Raw genomic sequence first — 21054 nt, forward strand, 5'->3', positions numbered from 1 at the left:
TATTGGAACACTGAAGCACTTTGTAGCTGTAAATTTTATCTATGCCTTCTCAACAGTATAAGTCTGTGACTGAGCTATTCTATAAAGAAGTTTTGACAAAATCCTTTGTTCCTTAAAGGAAAATGAGATTTTGATTAAGTGCTAAATACATAATGAGTCTGGTCTTCACCAGTGAAAGATGACGATCATTTCACATCATAGTGCCCAGCTCATTTGTATGTATTGTATAATTTCTCACAAGGATGGGGATGTGTTTGCTGGAAACTGCTGTGTTACTGACCGGTCACCTCTGGAACATTCTCTTGTGATTGTATAGACACTGAAAAGAGGTGTGAGGAAAAAAAAAAAAGTGCTGTCTTAAGTCATGGTATCTATCTGAAATTGTTTTTCTACAAAAAGCCATTCCAGTTACGGAAATGTAGGGAAGGGAATCTACTGACACTTCAAAATGTGCTCTTTAAAAACAAACAAAAATTTAACTTGCATTTTTTTCTGCACACCACTGAATGGGACAAATTAATTGCTGCTCTTTTTTCATTTTGTAGTTTCAAGGTTTTTAATTTGGGGACAGGCCCCTACAGAAAGGCATGCCCTTCTTGTGCTTTTGTTGCTCCTAGAAAGACTCTTCAAAGATTCTTTGATGGCTGTCTACTAAAACATAGAGTTAATTTCCACTTCTGTTAAGAGAAACGGAGAATGCAATTTATAGACCAGAAAGGGGATTTTCATCTTTTAAAAATTGGATATTTTTATAAACTATCTAGGGAAAATTTTGAGTAAACTGCTTATTTTTGTTCTTGTTTAATGCCATATTTTGAAATATTTGAGAACATAATGTTTTAAAAGTAGCTTTTTTTCCTCATAGTTTATTGTAGATAGTTTACTACAGTAGATGTCACTTTAACGGAACAGATGAGTCTTGTTAGAGAAAGTTGCTTCTTTGTCCAAAAGTTAAATGGTAAAAAATAACAGGACTATGTGATGACCTATTTTTAAATTTCATATCTATCACTAGCAAGCTGTAAGCATTTAAGACATTAAATATATATATATATTTCTAACCAGTGCTGCAGATTTTAAGGTTCTTTGGGGCAGTATTAGATCTTTATGCAGCTGTTGAATAACCGTTTATTATTCAATGTGAACTTTTAAATAATCACATATATACAGCCATGATCTAAATTCTGTGTAACTTCATTTAATAGACATAATACTGCTTTTAAATAAACATATGCATATATAGTTATGAATTAAGTGACTTCTGGAACTCTTGAGCTCTACTACTATTCCTGAAGTTAGACTTCTGGAAGAACTATTCTGATTCAGGCATATAAATAGCGTGACAGTCTTCAATGTTTTTGTTCAACTCTGAATACCTGGGCAGTTACGTAGCGCTCTGCTCAGAAGGAATTTCTTCTGAAAGTGCAACTGTCCTCAACAGTTGAAGGATGAGTTATTTAAAGATCTGCTTGTACCATACATCTGTGCTTTTAATGGTTTAACTTATGTTGAGGTAATGTTCTAAATTTCATTGTATAGGGTTCTGGTTTTAGACACATAAATGCTGAAGTATTAAGTATTCAGATGCATGTTTTCTGTTTTGAGTCTTAATTGTTATAGTCAACTCTGTTTAAGCACATACACCTCAATGTTGAGTAGAGAACTGAGGAACATGTGCAACATTAACTGGATTTTAATCTTCTATTGATATTTCAGGTTAAATTTCACCTTTAAACTAAGCATAGTCCAACTACGCGTTGTATCACTAAGATATACAAGTTATACTAGATTATTTGAATTGAATTTTAAAAGTCTATTTAAAGCTCCCTGAAGTGCCACACAAAAGGCCAGGTAGTATGGATTGAAATGCATTTAATCTACAGATTTGTAGAAATGAAAATCTTCAGGTTATTTCACTATTAAAAGAATAAACCTGCAGTCTCTAGAAATACAAAAGCTCACTTTTTTTTTCCTTGTTTGACATGTTTCTGTGCCTAACTCCTTTAACAGAGAAGCATTGTAGTTGGTATGTTAGGCTGAAGAGGACTCAGGTATGAAATCACTGTTCACTCTTCTGTTACATAGAGAATACGTATTCAGATGTGCTTGAAAGGTTGAAGTTACATTCAGCACCAGAGTTGGCTTGAATACTTAAGTTTTTATTTTTAATTTTCTTTACAAAGTTGGAGCATAGTACTAGCAGTCTTTAATTTCCAGCTCCTTTTTGATAATAACTAATTGAATTGCTCCTTTCTTCCTTCTATGTGTGATCCTGATTCTTCTGGACTATCTGCTGAACTTCATGACAACATCACTTGTGGGTTTTGTTGTAACTTACATTTGGCACGTTCCAAATGGACTTGCATTAGCATAATGAGAGATTCCCTCAAGGAGGTCCATCACAGATGGGTTCACCTCTGGTTAGTAGAACGGGCTCTGAAACTCCTCAGCCGCCAATGAGTGGTGTAGGTGCCGTGAGTGGTGGACCTGGTGGCTTTGGTAGAGGAAACCCAGGGGGCAACTTTGAAGGACCTAACAAGCGTCGCAGATACTAAAACTTATTTCATTCCTTACTGTTAAGAAATTCCAGTAAAAATATACAGTGATATGCCTTTATAATTTTAGCTGTTATCTGGAAACGGTTTTATTGTTATTGTAGTCTTTAAAACGGTTTCTTTTGTAAAACTTTTTTGTATTCAGTCATAGGCTTTGTAGTATAGAGCAGAAATGATGCAGATCATTATGTAAGGCAATGTGTTTGTGACTAGCAAAATACAATGTGTGACTATGCTGTAAAACATGCAGTTATCTGATTACAATAAAATATAAAAATCACTTGAAAGGATTTTGGGAATGTTATTACTAATACTGGGTGAGAATTTTATGCTTAATTATAAGTGGCATTTTCATTCTTAGTATGTAGCTTCTACTGTGTGTCAAAACTATTAATAGTGAACGTACTCAGCTAGAAATGCATGTTGCAGTACATACTATGAGAACTTACATTGCAACTGCTTACCTTTGCTTCAACTTTTAAAGAACATCAAGTTTTATACAAACTGTTTTCTTAAGAATACTGTGTCCTCTTTTATTTCAGTCTCCCTCTGCAAGCTTAGTCACAACAGACTTATAGAGTATCTGTCATTCAAATCATTGAAAAAATTAACTTTGGAGGAAAAAAGCTAAACCAAAAACATAAAACCTCTGGAAAAAGAATCTGTATGTTTACTTTATTCATGATGGTATGAATGAATTTACCTAAAATATACTTATGCAGAAGACAGATTATTGTGACATGAGATTGTTAAAGTATCCTGGCATCGAAGGAAGGAAACGCTTGTGCAAGCTGGTTTAAAGCCTTCCATTGATGTGCGATGCATCATTATAGGTATATATTTCCCCCACTGGTTGCACTGAAACAAATCTGTTGTCAGCAATTAACTGCTTAATTCACAGGCAGATAAGGGTTTTCCACTTAAAATGGTTGTTCGCTTATAGCAGAGGATTCATATGCATCTAGAAGGACTGCACATAAGTATTCTTGAAAAACGTTTTACAGAATGATAAATTTGAAAAATACCCATTCCCAACACAACACACACTAGTTTTGCTGATTGAGTATTGAGATTAGAAAAAGCTGCTATTGGATTGATAAAGCTGCTAAGAAGCTTATTATATTCAGATTTCATCAGTCATGGAAGATGATGGAAAAGGCCTATTGGTTCTATTCCTGTAATGGCAAGAAAGTAGGGATGTGTTTGGTTACTATTGCTTTTTTTCCTGTGAAAGTGTTTTGTTTTGCATCTGTTCTCTTCTGTTTTCTCAAGTAGAAATAATTAAAGTTTATATGCATGAATAGTGATACTAAATTGCTTCAAAACTGATTTAAGATAACATTGTGCCCTAATTATATTAGAATTGTATGTAGCTCAAGGCATGGGATGCAAGCAGCAGAGAGCATGTATATGTTACTTTTTAATATAGCTGTGATGGTCTTGGTGAATTTAACTGTGAGCAAACGAGTAAAATAAAAAAAATAGAGGCATTGCTAACATTTTGGAAGCGTACTGTTGAAATTGCAAATGTTGTATGGCCAAAGATAGTGTGAGATTGTTTTCATAGAATTCAAGAGTTACTACCATGTGAATAGGTCCTCACTTGTGACATCTCTAATTACTAAACATTTTCTTCTGGACTATCTTTAATACTGCCTTTTTTTGCTTGGAGATGCATGCCATATTATGCAGTAACGAGTTAGGTTTAAAGTCTGAAATACTGTTCCCTCCTTGACACATGTATCACGTTACAGCATTCATTCTTCAAAACAAAACACCACCTGCAACCACTTTTCCTGAGCATACTGGTCCTGAAAACTTAACAGTTGGGAAAATTGCTGCTTTCTCACTAGTTATAAACTAGTGCTTAGAGCAATTACTTAAGCTTTCTGCTTTTATGTTCTGCATTCAGTTGAAAATGCAGTTTACATTAGTGTGTACTAAGGTGTGTAAATATTACTTTTGTCCCATCTTTTCAGGCCTTGTTTTGAACGTAGCATTTTTATGGGGATTGAGAAAGATAGGTGAGAGTTACTTGGTAATTGCAAACTGTAAAACTGCAAGGAAAACATGTTTTAAATAATGTAACCTGAACTAGGTTCAGAAGGCTTGTTCCATTTCTAACAAAGGAGAAAGCTGTTTCATTTGGGCATTTTGTCTAACTCCTGTGTATTGAGGTAGATAAGCCACCATCTCTGTAGTAGCTGAATGTGTTTCAGAAATTCATTAAGCGTCTGCGAGAAGTGCTTCATTCTTCCCCAACCAGCCTCAGACTGTTTTAAGTGCATATGTTTGTTGCACTGCCTTTTTTTTTTTTTTTTTTTTTTTTTGCTAGCAAGCCAAGCTATGTATTTATTTGAAAGTTCCTGTAGATTTTAAGTAATACTGGTGAATTTCATTCCATAGTTAATAGCCACCATCAGTGTGAAACTCTTGGGTTTAATTGGCTCTTCTGCATGGTAGGATGCATGTTTGTCTGCTGTCCTTACTGCAGAAGGTCATCTAGTCTTTAAATATCCATGAAACAAACCTTTAAGTCTGGAAAGAAATAAAGAAATAATGAATTTGGATGCACTTTTAACATTTCATGAATTCCTTTTGTAGCTAATGATAGGCTGCTAAGTTCTGCTCTGAATAAAAGTTTGCTTAGGACTGTCTGGCCATGTTGATTGTATGCAGCTCAATGGTCAAGGCAGTGCTTTTCATTTTGCCATATGTGGTAGTAACTGACTAGCTCTTCAGTAAATACTTCCCTTAAAAAAAGGAATGGTCCTAATTAAATTGTTAAAAACTGTACGGAGATGAGGCTGAGCAGTGTTTTTACTTGAAGATACAGCTCATATGCTGGAAGTGATTTATTTTTCTTGTTCCTTATCAAGTTTAGTATAAGCTTATCAGCTTTTCTATGCATTCATGTACTGAAGTTCTGAACTCTTACCATTTCTGCTACGTGCTGTGGTGGCGCAAATAATCTCTGAAAGGATATGAGATTGTCAATAGTAATGGAATTACTTCTGGTATTTTCTGAGTTTTTAGATTATTCTTGAAATTTTTGTATAAATTAATATTTTATGAGATACAACTTCAGTACTTGAATATAGTAAAGCTTAAATACTTGTAATATTTTTCAATTTTAGTAAAAAGCGAAGCTGGCCATAAGTTGCTTATTGTCCACATCTGTATTTTATCCGGTTCAACCTAAAGATACACTAGACTGACTCCTACTAGAACAGAGTTTATAACAGATGCAGTATAAACTAAATATTATATGAGCTTAATTATATCCATACTCAATAGGATTTTGTAGTCTGCATTCTTTGAGTAACTTTGAGATGCATAGTATACTGTCATTGGTTAAAATTTATACCAAACTCATTGTTCCCTTTTTGGTGACTTTTCTCAAAGTTTAAAGAAAATTATATATTCTTTTATTAAATTATGACACACAAATGCATCAGTTCCTTGAAGTACTGACTGATAAACAGTTGCAATCTGCTTAGAGATAATTTGGCTCAAAAAATGATAAAATAGTTGATCTAAAGGAACATTCTTAAGTAAAAAATAAAATCACAACAAAAACCTTATGTTTTGATGTGAGATGCTCAGCAAATAAATGGTGTGCTCTGTAGGCCATGAAGCTCACTTAAGTGTATTGAGGGAGTGAATTTTTTGGCATACATCTAATAAAGAAACTTTGTATATTAAGTTAGATGAAAAGGCTTTCCTCAGTTAAGACAACAATACACAGCAAAGGAGCTATGCAAATTGCAGGGAAGGCCAGGTGGTGACTAATGGGGTCGTTTTACATTGGGCCATAGGTGTGGATGGACGCTCAGTCCCATTCCTAGGTGTGGAGCGGTGCCTGTCCATCCGTGGTCTCACGCAACCTGCATCCAGAGCGGCTTGTTAGTTTGTGCTTTGGGCTAGGACTGGGGAAGCTGATAGCACATTTTCCAAATGCTCTTTAACTGTCTCCTTAAGTGCCCTGAATTTATTGATTTGGGCACTATGCTGCCATTAACATGCAAAATCATCTTGGGATTTGGTGCTTTCCTTGGGGTGTTAGCTTATTTCTAACCTGAGGGAGAGTACCAGTCCAAACTGCCTCATCCTTAGGTAGTGAGGACGCAGTGAGTGTGGCCTGTGGAAAATAAGAGGCTTGGATGGACATTGCTCTGTTAAGTTACTGGTTGTTTCTTTCATTCTCTTTTGGCAGCAAACGCAGGACTGCATCATCCTGAAAGCATTTGTTTTCATTAAAATAAATCTGAAATGTGAGAATTTAATAACAATAGAATGATTGAGTTGCATTACTTAGTCATGTATACTTATTTTTTCTCATAGGATTGCCTTTTTGCTGCATTTTGGGATACACCATAAAATATGCTTAATACTACTGAATATTCACTTTTCATGAAAACAATACGCTCATCTTAAATACTTTCATCTTAAACACAGGAAACAACCCTTGTGTGTGTTCATTTTCCATGGGATAGATTTAATAGGTCTTTTCCATCCTGAACTTCCTTTAATTGAAATTTGGAGGTATTCATGACTTCAGCCTGATTTCAAAAAGTGGCAGTAGATGGCTTTCTTCAGAAAAGCAGTTAATAGCAACCTTTTTTTCTCATTGAAGGAAAAAAAAAATGAAAAAAAAATCGTTTGGAGATAAAAACAGCATACATATTGGTAAAATAATTTAAAAAACTGTTATCATAATGATTTTTATGCCCATATTGCATTAACAGGGAAAAAATAAAAAAGCTTTGTAAATCTGAGTAAAAAAAAAAAAAGTAAAATCGTGCTGGTTTGTATGTAGTCCCTCAAATAGGGAACAAAATGCTCATAATATGAGGTATGAGATTGAAAAGGAACTTCACTGTGTTACTGCATACAGGTGTTGATGAATTTTATCACTCTGTGTTGGTAAATGGTGTGTCTAGAGCTTCCATTGTTTGTAGTTTTACTAGCGTGCTTTTATATCTAATTTCTGTAGTTTAAAACATAGCTGTATAATTTGAATTTACATGCTAAATGTATGTGAGACATGAAGTGCTTGACTTAAGAACAGTGAGAATAAAGATGTTGTCCTTGCCATTGATTTCTCAGTAAAAAAAGATTGCACACAACCTTGAACAGGAGTAAGCGTGAAGTCTTGTATGTAAATTGAAAACAGGGGGAGGGGGAATAAAGAAATACAATAAAAATAGGAGAATTGTGGCTTACTTTTGTATCTATGCTAGTTATGCAACAGTAACTCTAAATCTTGTTCTACCTGAAAACCACAAACTAATTTTTAATGGAAAACAGAAATACCAGTTACAGTAATGTTTTGGATCTCTTAAACCTTGAGTTTAGCATTTTGCAAATGGCCAAGGAAAATCAGAAGAATTGAAATGAATTAAATGATTTTAAATAAAATACTCATGAGTTAAAGGGATGGCCATTGCAATTGGATATATTCTGTGCTACTCTTGCATAGCTCTTCTGTAGGACTTGACTTTTGTGTCTGGTTACAGCAACTGCATAACAATGTACAAGCCTCATGTTTTTTGTAAGTATGAAACAGCTGACTTTAAGGTGGGTAGCTTCTTACCCAACCACTGGAAATCCAAAATTACACTTATGTATCCTAGCCAGAGAAGCAGCAAACAAGACAGCGTAAGGGAAAATAAAATACAGAGTATTTACTAGTCTTTATGGAATAGAATTAGGGTATTCTCCTTAGTTTCTTTTGCCGTAATTTCACTGCAATAATTTATGCAGAAGGGAAAATAATTTTTATTCTTAGTGAATACTTTGGGGGAAAAAATGTTTTTCTTCAAATAACCACATACACTTAAGGTGGAAAGAGGAAATATATTCAATATCAAAAGATGCGGAAACCACAAGCATTTATTATAATTCTTTTGCAGCTGATTGGTGTTTTTGGCATTTTAACGTGCTTCCTTTTTTTAAGCTCCGTTATGGATACTACTTTTCCTTCATTATTTGCTGTAGAAGGATTTATTCTGCAGTGCTGTTGCTAAGCTTAAATATTTGATCTAGTGTAAAATTGCAGAAAAACCCCATGTAAACCAGTTATTGCAGTACTGCAAAACGCAGTCTTTGAAGTGCCAGCTGGAAATGGTCTTTTAAGCTGCTTACAAATGTTTTACATGTTTGTATGCTGATGGGAAATCCCCAACAAATCTGAAATCTGTGTACACTTTAAAAAACAATAATTCAGTACGTTGCTGCAGGTAGGAAGAGCCAGTTGCCCTCCTTGCTGCTTGGTCCTGCTGCTTGCCTGCTTTGTGCCACCCTTGCGTCTCCGTGCCCATGCTTGGTGCAGTGAGCACGATAAAGAGAAATCCCAACTATATTATTGATTCTGCTCATTTCATGTGGAGGGAAAGAACAGCAAGGAGGGGGCAGTAGAACAAGAGATGCTCCATTACTGTGGACACAGGTTAGTTTGTGCTGTACCTGCAGCCAACCAAGAGAATATAGTTTTATGTGTGTCCTCATTAAGTGAGAGGGGATACTTTTTCAGTACTTCTAGGAAATATATAGCTTACAAATAAGTAAGAAACGTGTTTAGGGCTTCAGATCTCTTGAAGTGGTATCGTTCAATTTTACATTCTTAGTGATAGTTCACCTAAGAGGGCAACGATTTGAAATAATGAAGAATCATTTACCACTAAAATGTTGAGCCACTTTCTGCAGTTTCCAGAAAGCTATATGCAAGTGGATAAAAAATGAAAAAGTGTTCTTCACGCTTTCTCCAGGAAAGATGATACGTACAGTTGTTTTAGAGAAGCAAATCTATTCCAATATATTTTTTTCTTTGAAGAAAACGTACTCTGCAATTACAAAGATGGGAAATACTGTCTTTTAAAAGGCTGACATTCTTCATTCTTTGGTACAATAGCACTGCATTGTTTCAAATATTCCTGTAAGTACTTTAAAGGGATGGAACATATGAAAGGTAAGCTGCAGCTCCAGTTTCAATCAACTTTGAATAATAAAAAGTCTTTCCCAGAAAGCACAGGAAGAAAAGTGTAATAATGAAGCAGCAGTTCATCTTATGTTTTGTTCCAATGTAGAGTTTTGTGCTTCTAGAACTCTCAGCATGGTTTTGGTAGCTGTCCACATCTGAAATGATGAACCAGGGCTGTGCCAGATAATGCAGAAAGTTTTTGACTTAACCTGTGACACATGCAATTACTACATTTCCAAAACTGAAAGTTGAGAGTTTTGAAATGTGTAAAAAAAACAAACAAAAATAACCAACACTTATATATTGAATCACGGGTCTATAAGTGAAAGTTGTCAACTTGGTGGTTGAGATGTCCGTGTTTTTAGAGCTGTTCAGTATATGTACCAGTTTATTGTTGCCATGTAATGCTTTACATGTAGTTTTTGTAGTACCATTTAATGTATGTTCAGCGTCATTAATTCTCACGTGTACAGTTTCATCTTGTGTTCATGCTGCTGAATGCAAATGTGTGGGGGGGGTACTAGAGCATTCATTTACTATTATGTAACTATTGTTTAGTAGTTTCTCGTTGCTAAGCTTGCTTTATTTTGTGTTCACTATGCATGTTTTGTGCAAAATATGCTTTTCCTGTTGCATATGGGGAAAAACATATCAAGTCATTTAAGTGTGCTTACTAAGTGTGTTAGTGGGTTAATTTGTAGTTATTCATAAACTGAAATCCTGAAGATGCATCTTAATGTTGCTAAAATGACCCCTGGCTCAGGAGAATAAATTCACTTGGAATACTTTTCTGCATGGTTACATGCAGATTTTTTTTTTATGTTTATGGGCCACATCAGTATTTAATTTTTTAATGTCCATAGATCTGTTTTTAAATTACAAGCATGTGTACAAGACAGTAATTTAATCACAAATGACTTGATGTTTGCTCTAAACAGTACTGTAACTCCCAAAGTTGTATTAGATGGAAAAAAAATAAAAATAAAAATAGTTTGAGTTAATTAATTTTTAAAGTGAAACTTAAAAAAATATATTGAGAGTAAAACAGTCCCCCAGGGGGAAAAATAGTACAAACTTGTGGAAAAATGATGCTCTTGTTTGAGTTGCATTATGTTACTGGCCTTGTAATTTTTGCTCTTTAAATTGAGACCACTGCAGAACTGTTTTTTGTGAACACTTAACAAAAAGAACTTGTTTTGCTTTACAGGGTTATTAGTATTAACTCATGTTAGCATCTTCAAAATAGAATTGGTTGGGTTAGGGGCATGTACGTAACTGCTGATGATGCCATGCAATGTGAATATCAGAAATAGGGTAACTCAAGTGACGGTAGATACTGAAGACTGATACTGTGTTTTGCTTTTAAGTCCAGTTGGATAAAAGCTGATCTTAAGCATTAGTCTTACTATCTTTGAAATGAACTCTATGTATCTTATTCCAGTTAACCGTGAAACTGATTTTCTTAGGTGTCTGATATTTTGGGGAAATAAACACTGATTTTAAAAACTGCCTACAACCTCAGTAACTACACTTACTACATTTGCGTCTCTACTTTATTGCTGTAGTCACAAGTTTTAAAGAGTGTTAATCTGTAGATTATTCTAGGAGAGGGCAAAGGTTGCTTAATTATTGAGAACTTAGGTGGGAAAAATTGTTATGTAGAAACTTCTGAACATTTACCGTAAAAAAAAAAAAAAAAAAAAAAAAAAATCTTTAAAACTGCAGTGTCATGGAAGCCGATTGGTGTATCAAGAAGGTGCAAGAGCTTTTTACTAGAGATTTTAAATATTTGTCAAGTATTACACCTCTAAATCTTTCACTGGTCTTACATTGAAGACATTGTGGAGCCCAAGTCTTCGATTATATGGTGAAATATTATGGTGAATTATTCAAATACTATGGTGAAAATTCTGCATTTTCTCCCCTTCCACAAAGTTTTAGAAGTGATGTGAGGAAGTAATGTGATGTACTGACTGTACTGTTGGGCTGAATCCTGCATCTCTGAAGATTGTCGTTGGCTTCCTCTGGCTATCATTTAGGGCTCCTTTCCTTATTCTGTATTCCAGATTTTCTTTCACTGTAAAAGGTTTTAACTTATCTTGATATGATCTGTATAAGACTATTCAGGAGCTGTAATACCTAAACTTGATACAAATAGGTTAGAGGAAAGGGAAGATATCAAATGCACAGGAAAAACAGTTCTTCCTATCACTTGGCAAGTCATTAATCCCCTGTGTGTTTTGTTACTATATGAATATCGTGTATATGTTTTTAATCAGTTGTGTATTTAAAAAGAGGATTAATGGTGATTCCTGAGTGGAAAAAATGTAGTTTTTAAAATTTTCTCTTGTAAACCAATACATAAGTGTTAAGTGACAAAATACATTAGAACTTTAGTAGCCTTCCTTGTTTTGTGAGTGTGTGGAAGTCAAAATAGATAAGTGCTCTTACTGGATTTACACATGGGGAAAATGGTAACAAGGAAAAGCAGGAAGACATGTTTTGACCTCATCTTTCCGTTCATTTCATCTAAAATTTTGGAAGCTATGATAGAATTTAAAGCACTATATGTGAGTCTTGATAACCTTCATTTAAATTTCATGAATGCTGTTTTAGAGTTCTGCAATAAATGCAACTAGTTTAATGTAAATATGTAAATAAAATACATGCTTTAATGGACAAAATAAGTCTGGAAGCCTGTGTTTCATGAAGGTATGGAGGAGAGTAATGTCAATGAGGAATTGTCTATGTTTTCTCATATCTTTATTTTTTGCTTACATTACATAAAAGGGACAGAAATGGAAATTTATGAATGATGTGTGAGCTAAGGCTGAATATATGTGCCAAAATCATGCTGGTGGGAAAAAAAAAGAAGTTCAAATATGTGTAACTTAATTTGCTGCTTCTTCCAGGAGAGAACTAAACTCCTGTTTAAAAACAAATGCTATACAGCCTAGGTCCTGCTGATTGCAGATTTCTTCTTAGCTTTGGTTGTGGCAGGACAACAGAAATAGGGCTATCAGGATTTCCACTTAGGATTAACATAATGATTTTGCCTTACTGATAAATCAGCACCTGACAACTGGTGTACTGACTGGATATATATGCAACGGCACAGCTGTTGTAACCTTGCCAGATCTTTGGATCAGGTAGTGCCTTTGGCTATTTCAGCAGTTGCTTTACCTGCCTCGGGTCATGAAGTTCCTTTATGGCCACATGGATGCTTTTTAAAGTTGTCCTCATCTTCCCTGTGGCCTAGTGAATTTCAGTCACACAGTAGCAGTACTGTACTCTGGGAGTTGAGTAGTGTAGTCATGTTGACTGAAGTACAGGAAATACTTCAGTACGTCATGCATGAAGTACTTCAGTCACCATGTGCTCATGCCGGCAACATTTGACTTGGCTTACACCTCTTCAGTCACTGCAGTGCACTTCCAAACTTTACCTTTTATGAAGTAGAGATGTGATTGTTCCCAGTGAGGTGTAATACCAAGCCATTACATTTGTACTATCAACAACCCAAATTCCTTTGATAATTCAAGGTGTGCTAGAGAAAAAATAATCTGGCTGATTATTGCAGTCTGTTTCTCTGATTATGTGATCCAGATGTGAAGTCCTGATTTTACTTTTGTCTCCAGGTGCTCAGTATCATCTTTAAACTATTTGGATATCTACATTTATTCTAGTTTATACACTTCAGTGTAAACTAAAATCACGTAAATCTATATACCATCAAGCCTAGTAGTGAGATGCTGATCAGATGTAAGAGCTTGAAATCTAACTAAGTTGGCCAAAGTAGGTTTTTAATAACATGGAAATAAAGTTTTGCAAAAGCAGGAACAAGGTTGAATGGAATAAGAGCTAACTACAAGCTCTTTAGAAACTGCAAGCTCTTTAGAAGTTGGTCCATAAAAAACAGTAGGAGAATCTGATGTTTCGTTAACCTTACAAAGAAATGGATGCATCAGATAGTTACATGAGTTTGGGTTTGTAATATGAATTTCCTTGAAAAAATCACTGTTTGCTTGTGTGGAGTTTCTTTTCAAGACATAAAAAGTGATGTTTACAGTGTGTTAGATGAACATTTTTCATTGTGTACATCAAAAGTTGGAAACAGGTAACTGAGGTATCTTCTGTGTTCCAGCCCATGTTCATACGTGTTTTCTCATTAATGTGTTGGTATTTAGAAATTTGTTACCTAACATGCTTTGATAACTTATTTTTAGTATGTAAATATTATAGTATGAGCTTACATCTTGAAAGCTGAATGAACTCCAATGAGAAACATCAAGCCAATTTGTCTTTGATTCAAAATATTTTAGTCATGAATATGATGCCAACTGACCAACCCTCGTGTGTAAGCTGACAACAAAAGGAAGCTCCCTATTTCTTTCTTGTGTGCTTTTGGCTTAGTTCTGGTCAAACCTGGTTTCATCATTAAGGCTTTCATACTTGTTTTCAAATGAAGAAAGTTTTAGCCAACTGGATTGTCATTTAAGGGCCAGGGGATGGGGTAGTTCTAATAGTAGTCCTAGGACACACTGAGCTGTTGGACAGTTAAATCTGTTAGTTACTGCTAATAAAGTCCTCTTCAGTTCTCTCCACTACATAATAGCAGATGCTTCCTTAGCTCTGCCTGAGAGCTGAGGCTTAATGCTTTTTTTGTTTGGTATTCACTTAGCTGTTTCAGTTTGGATAGGAACAATGTCTTCAGGTAGGAGCCACCTCTGTTAAAACAGAGAAAGTAGGATGGGAATAGAAAGTTGAAAAATCTTAACCTAGTATCAGCAGTATGTCCAATTGTACCGCTAAGGGACAAAAAGCCAAATTTCAGGTTTAATTTGCCAGTTTATAAATCTTAGCAATAGCAAGTTGAGAATCTGCTCTCTGATTTTACATAGTGTAGTTCATCATATGTTCTGCCTTAAGTTTTTTTCACAGGTTCTCTGGTGTTACTGCTAGCCCTGGTTTGAATAGTAATCTACTTAGACTGGGCAAGTGCAGGCAAGGACTAGTTACACCATGCTGAAAGAAATAAATACCTTCATCTCCACAAAATACATTTTTTTGAAAAATGGTAGTTTTATTCAACATTGGTTTGTTTTTTATATAAACAGGTAAGTCTTACTTCAGTGGACCAAGAGAGAGAACGTTTGCAGAATACCCTTAAATTTGTTAATGCTGTTTCGTTATCTTTGTCCTGAAATACAGATTCTATTTCCTGTGTTCAAATCTAATATAAGATTCAAATTTTTCCTACCAAATATGGCTGTATTGCACTGGAAGGTAGAATTAGCTATTCTGTGTTTGTCACAGTGAAGCAATCAGAAATAAAAATTATCACTCAGCAGAATTAAAAACTTAAGAAGGAAATTCCAGATAAAATATTTGCAAGATCTTTTGATAGGACAGGAGGCCATGGGCACAGCCGGGCACCCAGGAGGCTCCCTCTGAGCACCAGGCAGCACTTCTGTGCTGGGAGGGTGACGGAGCCCTGGCACAGGCTGCCCAGAGAGGCTGTGGGGTCTCCTCCTTGGGGATCTCCAAAAGCCGCCTGGACGTGGTCCTGGGCAGCCTGCTCTGGGTGTCCCTGCTTGGGCAGGGCTGGCACCAGGGGCCTCCAGGTGGCCCTGCCAGCCTCAGCCATTGATGTAAATAAAGCTTTGACTTTCTTAATCTGTATAAATTAACATTAAAATCTATTACATAATTAGCTGCTTGATTGCTTCCTTACTAGGTTTCCTTTTAATAAAGAAGTGTCTGTTGCTTAGTATTGCTACGTTACTTCTTCAAATGGAGTGATTCAAAAATGAAAGCTCTTTGAGTGAAACGTGAATTGTTTCTCGTTATAAAGACCATACAACCACAGCCCTTCCCTTGTACCCTCGCACAGTCTTACGGCTTCGGAAGTTGTAGCCCCACAAAGATAACTAATTCTTCTCTCATTATTTTGGAAGAGGAAGTTAGGACACGGGCCTAACTTGGCACCTGCTGCAAAAATGACAGGTAAGGAATATTACAGGAGGGAATGGGGAACATCGTGTAAAGTTGTGTAATGCAGCATTGCTATAACACTTCACAGGTAAATGCTCTCTATATCAGCTAGTTTTACAAATCCTTAGTGATGTTGTCTTCTTAATACTTTTTTTTTTTTTAAAAAAAAAAAAAAAAAAGAAAGCTGGATTATGCAAAATCCTGGAAGTTTCCCTTGAAACTAGACCTTATCCCCATTTTTTTTTTGAAAATCTAAAATATCCTTAAGTTGTTGAGATCATCACATTTCAACTGTATATAAATACTTTTCTGTAACACAAGGCTTATGCTGATTTGCAGTGGTGTTGAAGTGTAAAATCTGAGAAAACTGGCTCTTAGGCTTTGCTTATACATATCCTTAGTTTCTTTAAACAACATTTTAAAAATGATTTGTAACTCAGGCTGAACTAGCATGAATAAAACTATACATGTTTCTGTAATCTCTAGATTTTTCGAAGTGGTTCTCTCATCTCAGCATAATTGTAAACTCACTTTGAGTGCATAGTACAATAACATCCTGACCTCTGTCTCTGTTAGAATAGTAGAGGAATAGCAATTGTACTCAACTACCTGCTAGGTGTGCTGGTGTAACTGCATCTGGTTTACAGCACAGTTGAGTTGTCCCAAGCTCTGTATGTACAGCTGTAAGTTCCTGTGATTGGCTGAACTTGCTCTGAATTTCTAGAACCTGACTTAAAGCAAGTTCATGAAATTTTAGCTGTCACTTCAATGCTGAGTGATAGAACTGGTTTAGATGCTTAAGTTTTCTTTGAGGTCACATCTGTACATCAACATCTGTACATCATTTTCTATGTGAAAGAGATGGTGAGGGTTAAAGGTTATTGTTCCTTTCACCGGCTCTGTACTTAGCTGATTGTGATAAGGTAAGGTATGGTAAAGCGATCAGGAACTTTGCATCTGTTTAAAAAGGCACAGGAGTTGTGAGTGGAGAAAATTACGCTGTTACTTGGGTAAACTTTTTCAAACTGCTCAACACGAACGTAGTCATTGGAAATAGAAATCTGGACATCAGAAAACTGCAGCTGCATTAATGGTGATGTGTACAATGGCTAATTGTGAAAGCAACTTTGTGATGAGCTGGCTATTCTGGTGCTGCAGATTGCTCAACCTGAAACAGGAAGGTTAGTAAGCAACACAGGGGATAGGCCAACAATAAAAAGTTAAAATATATATAATAGGTTAATTTGTGCAGCAGGGGTCTGTGATGTTAAGAATTTAAGCACTAAGTTCCCTTCTGCTGATCAAATCCAAAGTTCTTGGAGATCTTAGGGAATCTTTAAATTTTACCAAAAATCCTTTCACCTTTCCTGTTAAATAAGTAGTCTTATATCTAGAAATGTAATGACTCCCAGATGAATACTTTTTGTGAAGTTTGCTATGCCCTTATTATTTTTTTTTTTTTTTTTCAAATTTGGGCCTTGCTTAAGCTGCATAGGTGAAATCTTTGTTCTTTAAAAAAATATTTTCAGACATTCATCATTGCCCAAATACTGAAGAAATACTTTGTGTGAGTGAAGATTTATTATCCAGGCAAAACAAAAATAAATGTCCCTGGATTATAGTACTGTCACTGGTAATGGCTTATTATCTAGTCACCTAAATGGTAGTAGTAACCAGTAATTCTAATAACTGCCACCACCTTTTCTTTTTGGAAATGTGATTCCAGAAAAGGAATATTACTTTCACATTCCTTATTCTGTGTAAATTGCTAACTTCAGATACCCTATGGTTTATAGACTGGAAGTTATGAATTATATATATATATATATTATGTATAAAACTGCTTTTAGTGGTCAAGGAAAACGAATGGTTTTCTGGCTCGGTTCAAGTAGTATTTGTCTTTTTCTTTTTAGGAGCTTAATCTTCCTTTTGAGCCTTAATTTGGTAATGCTCACTTTTTTGCCTTAAATTCTTAATTGCTTCTAACTGTTTAAAAGGCAGTATGTTCTTAGGGGCAGAATTTTAGGAACATAAGATTGGAAAAAGTTACATTGGGTTCATCTCCTGTAGTCACAGGAAGCCATACTACGATGTCCAGTTAATAACTGGTTTACTCATGGTTTTTTTTTTGATGTAAATGTGTGTTTCTGTCCTCAGCAGTGCCAACTCATGGTAGAGGTGAGCAAAGCTTGTCCTGACTAGAGTAAAAACTAAGAGAAAGAGGAGGAAAAGATTGCTTGACCATTTACAAATGTCTAGCACTACCTTCCGTTAGTACTTCAGCCAACGTTGTTATCTGTTACCTTTTGATAGGAAAACCTGAACAAATGCAGACATGAACACAGCTCTGCGGATCGTCTCTCTCAGGTTCCCTTTGGTAGCCCCAAATAAGTGACCACAAGGGATCGCTTGTTACCCTGAGAAAAGCTCGGAATCGGGAGTTCTTCCTTTGTGTGATGGACGGTGGCTGTGCTACTCAGGATGGTACCTGCTGGTGCAAAGAGCCACGTGCTCCACTGCAGTGGAAGTCAAAGTTTACCTATGCTGCTGTTCTGTGTTGCTAGGTAATTTTTAATGTAGACATAAAATAAAGGGGGGTGGGTTTTGTTACAATGCCACCCAAAATCCTGTTAATAAAAAGAGAAACTGTTGTGTCAGGCAAGCCAGTGAAGCTGTACAGCCAACATGTGCTCTGAGAAGGAAGCAGAACAGCATGGGTACGTAAGGTAAATGTGGAACGTCCTTCGGGGCCGCAGGCTGCCACGGCTGTGTCTGCTTGGTAGAAACAAAGCACATCTGTGTTGGGAAATGGTCGTGGGGAGCACCCCGTTAAATGAATGCATACAGCTTGAGATGGGTTGTACTGAGGAGCTGGTTTTCAATTTTCCTTGATAATGACACAGGCTGTGCATAGTATTGCTTTAGTGTGTGCTTGATGCATCTGTTCTCTTCAGAATATGCCTGTTTGCCATGCTGTTGGCCATTTAGAGCATTTCAGATACATTTTGCTTGGCACAACACCTACATACTGAACTTTAATTTAAAGAAATGCATTATTCATCTGAAGGTGATTTGGAGTCTGTTCTTTGAAAGCAATATGTTTTACTTCATCTTTAGCTGCCAGGGTACGTCAGGAGTAATTAATTACTTTTAACGGGAAATCTCCGACAGCACAGAGAGGTTGGAGGGGTCTGTTAGTTGTGAGGATGGAATTCTGAAGAAATGATGCAGAGGCATTTAAGAAACAAACCCAAACCACTATTATACGATCACTTTTTAGTATGAGTTAGGGTAAATGGGTTATTTGGTAGCACTACCATATGGTCTTAAAAAACAAAGATATTTTCCGTCAGTTTGGCTACAAACCTGTCACCAGTACCAACATCTAAGTTGCCAAGAATCTGTCTTCTCTGCTTTCTCTTCAATAAATCTGCGTGGTCAAGAAAGAGAAATTATACATGCTGGCTGTTGCAGGAGCAGGAGGCTGTTAGGCCTTGGGGATTTTAGGCTTGCTGTTTGTAGACAGGGAAAATGGAATAAAGAAAGCCTTATTAATTAGTGGTTTTTTGTTTGTTTGTTTGTTTGTTTTTTCATAATATTAAAGCACAGACTGAAAAAAATGGCAACTTGTAATTAGTTTCCCTGTAAGATGGGTGCATACTTGTTTTTCAGTAGCTGAATTAGTCTCACCATACAGAGGCCATGTCACAGGGCACTACCAGCGTTGCCACTAGTACTTATCCAGAGGACAATTCTGGCCTGGCCTCTGGGTCTGACAGTCATGGCTCTGGCAATTAGTAATTGAGCAGTTAAAGGATTTTAATAGTAGGGCTTGCAAAATTGGAGCTGTAGCTATTGAGGGTTGGCAGGCTGTGCTCCGTGCTGCCTGCTTTGGGAATACGGTGCCCCTCTACCTGGCCTTCACGGAGAAGGCAATGGAGTTTTTAAAATGGGATGTGTAGTGAGCTGCACTGTGGGCAGGGGGAAGAGAAGTAAAGGAAATGGGAGAATTTTTGAAGTTACCAGCAGTTATAAGAGGTTTTGGACATGAATTTTCCACCTTTGTATGTAACCCGAGCTGGATCTGATAAGGTAAACACTACCTTTACTGCCCACGTTTGTGGCTGTGTTGCAATTTGCACATGTTGCTTTGGGTTGCTTTTTGAGGCTGTTCTCTAAGTGAAGCCAGCCTAAAAGATGCAACTTGTGTGTGGCTTTCAAAAGTGATTTTCTGTAAGAAATATTTTTAAACATGCTGAGTTTTCTGATCGTCGAGCAGGACCTCAAGACATGGGTAAATTCTTCTAGGAAGTCCTTATCTGAGAGAATACAGAGCTCTTCATCTTGTTGTGCTGCTGTACTTGGGGTTTTCCCAGTCAGTTTTGCCCTGTACAGAGGTTTCTGTAGTGCTCCTTAGCTCTGCAGCGTGCTTCTGCTTCCCCAGCCCGAGCAATGGGCCATACGTTAACCCTGCCAAACGCTGCAGGACCTGCCTATTGTTCGAAATCTGAGGTATTTGTATAGAAGAGACTATTTTAGCTGGGGATAGGGGAGGGTGGAAATGCGTGTGCGTGTGTGAAAGTTGTTTTGAAGCCCAAAAACTGGGACAGGGAGCTGCTGAGTTTTATACACTGACTTTTAACGTTATTTTGCATGTGGACACTAGAAGAAGGCACGCAGTTCAAGATGGATGCCCTCATTAACATTTTTTTGATCTTAGGCATTTTTTCTATTATATTTCAAACAATTTTAATTATGAATTAATAGGAATAAAATTATACTCTGACTTGCTCTTTGTTCTTGTGACTGCACTTACTGCAAAAGCAAGCAGATCTATTACACAAGTTTTGAAATGGCAAGTCTTAAACTTTTGGATCAATTTCTACTGTTATTAGTATTAATTATATTTTAATGAGACTTGCATGTAGTTTTGCTCCAAGATCTTAAAGTAGGACATCTTACTCCAATTTAGTTTTCATACATGGTTTTAATCCTCTTTAACGTCTGTACCACAGCAGGCTGAGGGACGTGGAGGAGACTGCATTTCTACTTACCCTCAGCACAACTACAGTGAGAGTAGTTACGTTGCCTTTAATTAATGACACTGGGTTGTATGCAGGGATCCAAATTATCTTAATGGCAATAACATGAGAAGGATGAAGCCCACCTTCGGCCTTGCGTTAACAGGCTTAGCAGAAGACAGTGCTTTGTTTGTGCGTGTTTTAAAACCCTACAAGGAACAGTGACAAGACTCAGGAACAGAATTGCACTTACTCTACTTCAGGCTGAACTATGAAATTTGGGAACTTGCTTATGCCTTGAACCAGCTGTTTTTTAACCATGACGTAGTCAAATTCCATGTAAAATTTTAAGAATGGAGAAATCTGTGTAGGAACATCTAAGTGGTAAGAATAGGTAGAGGATAAATGGATTTTTCTGGTAAAGTCTCATGAATGTTTATTTTCTGATATTATACATAAAGGTATTTGAAAAGTGGGTATTTGAAAAGAGAAGCTGCTGTTT

At 36.3% G+C, this 21054-nt stretch overlaps 1 protein-coding gene across 2 annotated transcripts in view; it reads left to right on the plus strand.

The window, feature by feature from the left end:
- PSPC1 (paraspeckle component 1) overlaps positions 1-18156 on the plus strand; it is a 55939-nt gene extending 37783 nt beyond the window's left edge. The window contains exon 7 of one of the 2 annotated variants that reach the window (XM_035326756.1): positions 17845-18156. In XM_035326756.1, the coding sequence (XP_035182647.1) occupies positions 17845-17922 (78 nt within the window). In that variant the 3' untranslated portion in view covers positions 17923-18156. Of the gene's footprint in view, positions 1-2369; positions 4033-17844 lie in introns of those variants that run through there. The other variant, XM_035326751.1, reaches the window with a different exon arrangement.
- The last annotated feature ends 2898 nt before the right edge of the window (positions 18157-21054 follow it).

This window comes from Oxyura jamaicensis, chromosome 1, assembly GCF_011077185.1.
Source record: "Oxyura jamaicensis isolate SHBP4307 breed ruddy duck chromosome 1, BPBGC_Ojam_1.0, whole genome shotgun sequence".
NCBI lineage: Eukaryota > Metazoa > Chordata > Aves > Anseriformes > Anatidae > Oxyura > Oxyura jamaicensis.